This window comes from Myotis brandtii, unplaced genomic scaffold, assembly GCF_000412655.1.
Source record: "Myotis brandtii unplaced genomic scaffold, ASM41265v1 scaffold469, whole genome shotgun sequence".
NCBI lineage: Eukaryota > Metazoa > Chordata > Mammalia > Chiroptera > Vespertilionidae > Myotis > Myotis brandtii.
Window position 1 is genome coordinate 1,275,520 of NW_005367911.1, and position 7,726 is coordinate 1,283,245.

The 7,726-nt window shown below is 54.1% G+C and overlaps 1 protein-coding gene across 1 annotated transcript in view; it reads right to left on the reverse strand.

Annotated features, from left to right (window-relative positions):
* Positions 1-1,753: 1,753 nt before the first annotated feature.
* Positions 1,754-7,726, reverse strand: part of TTC25 (tetratricopeptide repeat domain 25) — a 21,371-nt gene continuing 15,398 nt past the window's right edge. Inside the window, exons 11-12 of the mRNA XM_005875756.2 lie at positions 5,192-5,276; positions 1,754-2,447 (exon numbers count right to left, since the gene is read on the reverse strand). Coding sequence (XP_005875818.1) covers positions 1,912-2,447; positions 5,192-5,276 — 621 coding nt within the window. The 3' untranslated portion in view covers positions 1,754-1,911. The remainder of the gene's footprint in view (positions 2,448-5,191; positions 5,277-7,726) is intronic.

A 7,726-nucleotide genomic window follows, 5' to 3' on the forward strand; every position in this document is an offset into this window, starting at 1 on the left:
GCTCTCGGGCGGACCGGGAAGGGGCCCCGGACGCGCCTTCCAGTCTGCGCAGGCGCAGCAAATCGAAACTCAAAACTGAGCTGCCCGTGGGTGGGGGGTCGGGGGACGGAGGAAGCGCCCCCACGTGGGGCAGCCTATGGGAGTGCACACCTGCTGCGCGCCTGTGACCCGCAGACTGAGCAGCAGCAAGAAGTGTTGGGCTGCCCTAGCGGGCTTGGCTCAGTGGATGGAGCATCAGCCTCTGGACTGAAGGGTCCCAGGTTCCATTCCAGCCAAGGGCACATGCCTGGGTGGCGGGCTCGATCCCCAGTAGAGGGTGTTCGGGAGGCAGCCGATCAATGATTCTCTCTCATCATTGATGTTTCTATCTCTCCTTCTACCTTCCTATCTGAAATCAATAAAGAAATATATATATAAAAAAAGAAGTGTTGGGCAGAGGTTTGTCTAGCCTTTTTTTTCATTCATTCATTCATTTTTTTATGGCCTCTTTTTTCTGGTAGGTGTTAATAATGAAGTCTTTAAAGAGGAAAGCAGTCACCCTTTCCCAGTCCCGCGCCAAGATAAGGACGAGGGGAGGGAAGCAGGGTCTTGCAAGTGCCAGGTGGGATCCTGTCTTTATAGAAAAGGTTGATATTTTACTCATCATGGGTTGTTGCATTATTTTTTTACAATACTGCATTAAAATACTGTTTATCTTGCTTACTGAGTTTTTGGCACCCCGTGAAATGTTGCAGCTGAAATGCCTGCCTTGCTTCACCCTAGGCCAGGCCCTGTCCCAGTCTAAATTCACCCAACCCTGTGGGGAATTGTTGGAGACAGGACCAGGATGGCAGTAGCCAAAGGGACAGATGTATAACCGTCGTGAAATTTAACTTATCCTCTGAGGCAGCTGTTCAGCCCCCACTTCCTCTGTGAAGAGACTGAAAGCTTGGGTAGATTCTGGAGAGCTTCCTGTGTACCAGGTGCTGTGGGACTCACTCATATAATCCCACAGCAACCCCTGAGGCAGGTACCCATTCCACAGAGGAGGAAACAAAGGTACTTCTTAGCACCTTTCTCTCCCCCTCACCCCCAAGGTCTTTGGACAGGGCCTGGGGGAGAGGACCAGGCTTCACACCTTGATCACACTCCGGGTCAGGCCTTGTTTGGGGGCCTGACTCACTTGACTGACAGCGGAGGTAGCACAGGGGGACCAGCCCTTGCTCCTACGCCCAGGTTACTTCCTGTTCTTGGGTAGGAACTGTTTTTCTTCCTCTGGGCTCCTAGAGCACAGTGCCCCTATCAGTACCAGCATTCATTTCATTCTGCTTTCAGGGCTTGGGGGTTTACAAGGAGGTCTCCCTCACCGAGTGACGGTTGAGGCTGTCCCACCATTATTTCTTCCAGAGAGCCTCCCGCTGTGTGCTGCACAAAGCAGGTGCTCAGCACAATGGGCAGACATGCCTCTACTCCCAGGCCTTTCTCCTCCCCCCCTTAAGCTGTCCTGATTCACAGAGCTCACCTGTTTCCTCACCCCTCTTCCCACCTTTCTCTTTCTCCCCTACGGTCTTTGGACAGGGTCTGGGGGAGAGGGCCACACTTCACACCTTGATCACACTCCGGGTCAGGCCTTGTTTGGGGGCCTCTGTGTTTCTCACCCAGTCAAGGTAAGGTCAGAGTTCTGCTTGGGAAGTAGCACCCCACGTCCGGTCATTCATTCTCTAAGTCTGTTCTGAGAACGGGTGGGGGTGTGGAGGCAGTGAAAGACTCAGGGTTTGTAAGAGCGAAAGATACCTATTTAAAGGGACAACAGTCTCAGAAAAAGGCAGAGGGGACCTCTTTACAAATCTCAACTCCAAAGTCTAGTTTAATAAGGTCCCCATGTCCCTGTGAATCCCAGCCTCCTGATCCTAATGCCTACTAACAGGGGCTTCATTCATCTTCCTTTTCATCTTTTTCCATTTTCTCAGCACTTTCTGTTTCCGTTTCTCCCAGTTCTATTTCCTCCAGGTCTTCCGACTCTCTCCTTTCGGCTTCTGAAAGGCTCTCCTCTTTGTCATTGGACCCGTTTTTTATTAATTCTTCTGAGGGTTTCTGGTCCAGATCTGAAGGCCTCCTGTAAATTTCTCTCGACTCACCCTTACTCAATTCCTTGCCTGCTCCTCCTGAACTTTTGCCTGATTCTCCGGACCATCTCTTCATAACATCTCTCGAATTTTTCCCCATGGCTCCCAGTTCTCTTCTCAAGGAGATGTTTTTTTCTACTCCTGTCTTCCTATCTTCCTCCTGCCCGCTCGCGGTGAGGGTTGGACTTTCTCCGTTAGACAGCTCATCGTCTGTGCCCTTCTCCATGCCATCCTGCTCTCTTCCCCAGTGCTTCATTATCTTCTCGTGTTCGTCTCTCACTCTTCTCACTCTTTCCTTCCCCTTTGCCGCTGCTTTGGCTTTATCCAGTGCAGCAGCCTCTTCTGGAAAGGAAGAGAGAAAGGTAAGTGTGTATCCTGCTGGGCCTGGGTGAAGCCCAGCCTGTGGTGGCCTGTGCTTTTAAGAGAAGCAGTCCTTTCCAAAGGGAGAGAAAGGAACTCGTCCACTGCTGAGGACCAGCTCTGTTCAGGCATGGTGTGAGCCGCACAGAGTATACCGTTCACCTGTAAGTGCATAGTGTCATGGCCGCGCATAATGTGTCATTGATTCGAGTTTGCAGTCAAGGGACCTGGGATCGATAAAGAGGAATCACACACCGTGGTCACACTGCAAATGAATGGAGGGTCTGAATGTGAACTCGGGCCAGTCTGCCCCCACAGCACATTCTCTTTCCCTACAAGAAACAGCGGAGGCGCTGGGAAAGGACGGAAGGGATCTTTTCTCCAGCACTCCCATTCCGCATTTCCCTGTCCCCGGGAAGCATATTTCATCATTTGTTGGGAGGCTCCCTGTAAAAATAGGCGCAGACTGTTGGCAGCAAGTTCAGCTGGAGAGCTAGCTTACAACCAGAGGGATCCTAGCTCCGTTTTTAACCAGCTACAGAGAAAAGTCACCAGTTTCCTCCTGAGTGGCCCCCACACTCTCTTCCTGGGAGCCCCTCATAGGTGCCTAGTGGCTCTCCGGTCACAGCTGGGAAAAGGCTGCCATTTGGGGGTGAAGACATAGGCAATGCTGCCACCTGCTGTTTTGGGAGGGAAGTGCCCTGCCTGGCTGCGGCGGTGAGTTCCGGAGGACCCCTTCCCCAGCACATCTGTCCTTTCCCAGTTGTGTCCCTTCCCGCCTGTTGCTCCTGTGGCTCCTGAGAGCAGCTCCAAGGTCATGTAGGGAGGCAGAGCCGCTCTCTGAGGGGATCCAGCCACCACATGGCAGATGCTGAATGATAAAGGGCTGCTCAGGTGCCCGAAAACTCCACACCCAGATTCCCATCACCACGCCTGGGTCAGAGAGGGCTTCCGCCTTGGTGCCTGGAGGCGGCTCTGTCTTGGCTGCACAGAGCCACTGCGATAAGGCTAGGGCACCACAGAAGGGCAGACAGGCTGTCCTGGCACCAGAACCGTGGTAAAAGCCTAGGTTCTAGAGCCAGGCTTCCCAAGACAGAAAACCACTGTGAACCGCAACCCCGCTGCCTCCGTGTCACCCATCAAATCAAGCAAATAGTAATGCTTATTTTATAGTGTTCCTGCAGGACCAGTGAGTCACATCGGAAACACTGAATGGAGATGAATTTCTGTCCCCCACCCCCTCTGGGGTCCATCCCTAATGACTCAGGTGGGCCTGGGGGCCTGGAGTCCCAGCCACCTCCTCTTCCCTCACTTCCATCCCAGAGCCTCTTAGAGCCAGTAAAGGCCTCTTCACTCCCCGAGGCCTTGGGAGAAAGAATGCGATAAAGCGGGTCTGTCTGAGTCTCTGCACCTCAGCCTAACCTCTGACCCATGCTCTTTGCCCCCTTCTCCCCCGTCTCCCCTCCATCCCCTTCCCTCCCCATGTTGATCCCAAAGATCAGCTCCTGGAAGCAGGGGACCGTGTGGCTCTGAGTCAGACTGTGTGTGACCCAGGCGGGTCACTCCACTTCATTCCGCCTCCGTTGCCCCCCAAACAGTACCTACCTCCTAGGGTGGTGAGGGCTGAATGCGAGGCGTCACCCAGTGCCTGGCACACAGGAAGAGCCCCAAAAGTGTAAGTAGCTGTCATTCTGCCTCTGTCTTTGCTCCTGCTGTTCCCGCCAGAAATGCCCTCCCTCTCCCACCACGCACGTGGAAAAGCCTCGGGCATCGTTTGGAGCAGCGGTTCTCAACCTTCTGGCCCTTTACATACAGTTCCTCATGTTGTGACCCAACCATAAAATTATTTTCATTGCTACTTCATAACTGTAATGTTGCTACTGTTATGAATCGTCATGTAAATATCTGATATGCAGCCGAAACCGGTTTGGCTCAGTGGATAGAGCGTCGGCCTGCGGACTGAAAGGTCCCGGGTTCGATTCCAGTCAAGGGCATGTACCTGGGTTGCAGGCACATCCCCAGTAGGAGATGTGCAGGAGGCAGCTGATCGATGTTTCTCTCTCATCAATGTTTCTGGCTCTCTATCTCTCTCCCTTCCTCTCTGTAAAAAATCAATAAAATATATTTTTTTAAAAAAATCTGATATGCAGGATGGTCTTAGGCGACCCCTGTGAAAGGGTCGTTCGACCGCCAAAGGGGTCGCGACCCACAGGTTGAGAACCGCTGGTTTGGAGCCTGAAACAGACCATTCTTCCCCCTTGGAGACGTCCCTGTCTCCCCAGGGAAGTCAGAGCGCTGGGCCTGTGCCCAGGGCACAGCCGTTCCTCCAGATCATCACTGGCCTGCAGGAGCCCATTCAGGGACAACTCTAATCGGCTTTCCCACTGGGCCCCGGGCTCCTCCACGGCCAGGCTGAGCCCGTCTCCCCAAATCTCACACCTAACTGGCGTGTGACCAGTGCTCAGCAGATACTTGATGAATTAATGGAAGAAACACAGAAGTGGGCTCTCTGGGCAGACAGCGGGCTCAGACCCCCGTCCACAGTGGGCTGAATCGCCTCCCTCTCCTGCCCCAGCAAAAGGCTGGGGTGCTGGTGGCACTGACGTCAGAATGCCCGTAGACAGTGCTCAGCCCGGGACCAGCTACTGAGCGTGCACTCGGGCTGACAGGTGAGAATGCAGGGGGTGGAATTCTGAAGCTGCTGCCTCGGGGCTCCAGGAACTCACCTTTCTCTTTCTTTTCTTTGAATATATCCCTGTAGTTCGTTTTCTTCAGCTCATCGATGATGCCCTTGTTGGCATCGTCCAAAGCCTGTGGGTGGTAGAGGAGCCAGTGAACTCTCATAACCCCTATTTGGCACCTACACTTCCCCTTTCACCCAAGTCCCAACCCCAGGAAGCAGGGCTCTGCTCTAACCCTGCCCCCTCCTGTGCTCCCGGCTCCTCTGCCGGCTCCTGCCTGGAGGTTAGTGGATACACAGGGACTTGGAAATACCCAGGCTTCGTGGTATGAGAGACATGACTGCAGGGCTTAGGCATGTATTTGGGAAGTGTGTGTATCTACCGGTTTCCACTTTTTTTTACAAGTGATTCCTTTGGCTTCAGCCAATGCAAAGACACAGTGCAAGTCCCTAAGCCTGCAGCAGGCCAGCAGGCCATGGAGGGAACTCAGACACACTGCAGCGTAGGCCTGTGCACATCCTGAGGGCAGACTCTGCCTTCTTCCCGTGACGTGCACGGGGGAGGGGAAGCAAGGCTGTCACCTTTGGACTGAACATCCCAGGCCGACTCGTGGTCGACCAGCATTTCCTGGATTTAATTGCCATGCCACCTGTCTCCCACAACGTGCAGGGTGATCGCGTGGAAGAGGATTCACTGGGAGAGACCACGCGTGTGAGCTGAGGAGCATATGGCTGGGCCTCAGGGACGGGGAGCGCTCCACCTCTGGGGGCCAGGTTCGAAGGCGAGGTGCACGTTCAGTGAGAGGCCGAAGTTGCCCTGGGCCAGGAAGCAGGGCGCAGACTGCCACATGGCGGGGTCTGTTTGGGAGCGACTTCTCCACCGTGACAGGGAAAATATGGCTTCACCATGGTCCTCACAAGTTATGATCTCACCCCCTAAAAATCCGAGCGGGTCAGTGGCTCCCTTGCGGTTCTTAGACCTTCAAGTCCAGGCTGGTTCTTTGCCCCGAATCCTTCTGCTATCGTGGCCCAACTCCTGGATCCAGGCCGGGTCTCCTTTTCTGCCTCCCACAGATGGCTCAGCACCCACAGCCCCCCGTGCCTGCAGCCTGGCCACACCTTGCCATCCTGGTCCTTCAAAACCCCCAGGAGGCCCACCTCCAACTGCAGCATTTTAGGGTGTCGCTTCCCAGGGCTCCCGCTCCCTTTCCTGAATCCTTGCTGCACCTCCCGTGTGGTTCCCGCTGCCCCGAGTTATGCAGACAGCCTCTTTCAACCACTGGGCAAGCTCCCCAGACCAGGGGCTGTTTAATTCACTCCAGCCGACACCTACTGGGGTCCAAGTATGTCGGTGGTTCTCAACCTTCTGGCCCTTTCAATACAGTTCCTCATGTTGTGACCCAACCATAAAATTATTTTCGTTGCTACTTCATCACTGTAATGTTGCTACTGTTATGAATCGTCATGTAAATATCTGATATGCAGGATGGTCTTAGGCGACCCCTGTGAAAGGGTCGTTCGACCGCCAAAGGGGTCGCGACCCACAGGTTGAGAACCGCTGAACTATGTGCTGGTGGTGGCTCTGGAATTTCGACCTGGGACAGCTGAGGGGCAGCAGTCTGCTCAGCAGCGGGAGGGAGGTGGCCAGCGGACTCACGCTAAGCTGCCTGTGCATCTGTGAGGTTAGTTGCTGACCCGCCTAAGGTTGTCCACCTGCCTGGGGTGGCCTCAGCTGTGTCTCTGCCTCCTGAAGCTGACGGGCCAGGCCAGCACCGCCCAGCAGACATGGCTTCGAGGACGGGACTGCTCGAGGTCTGCACTCTGTGGCCCTACAGCCACGGGCGGCTGTGCAGCATTGAAATGTGGACAGTGTGACTGAGAAACTGAATTTGAAATGTAACTTTCCGGTCCTGCTCACGTAAGTGGCTGCAGGTGGCCGGCGGCGGCCTTGTGGAGCAGCGCAGGTGGAGGCAAGCGAGTGAGGCAATCACACTATTTCTTGTGGTCTCCTGGAGGAGGAAGGGGTTTTGTTCTAAAACCAGTTTAGGTCTCCACTAGCATTAAATAAAAGAAAATGGAAAATAAGCCCTGGCCGGTTTGGCTCAGTGAATAGAGCATCGGCCCTCGGACTGAAGGGTCCAGGTTCGATTCTGGTCAAAGGCACGTCCCTCGGTTGTGGGCTCCATGGTCAGCCCTGGTCAGAGCCCATGTGGGAGGCAGCTGATCAATGTGTGTCTCTCACATCGATGTTTCTCTCTGTCTCTCCCCCTCCCTTCCACTCTCTCAAAAAATCAATGGGAAAATATCCTCGGGTGAGGATCAACAACAACAACAAAAAGAAAATGAAAATAAAATAGGATAAGGAATATCAGCACCCAGAGTAAAGGTAGATATGTTTTGTAAAACCTGCCTTTCCACTTTTTGTTTATTTCAAACAAACTATGTGTGTGGGTTGCTATAGAAACTGATGGCGGCGGCAGATGTTTGAAGGCAGCGCCCCACCCAGACTGTGCCCTGCAGCTGGTGGTCCCAGTGCTTGCGGACTGGGACTGGCCGGGGGAGGGCTGCGGGGCTGAGGCCC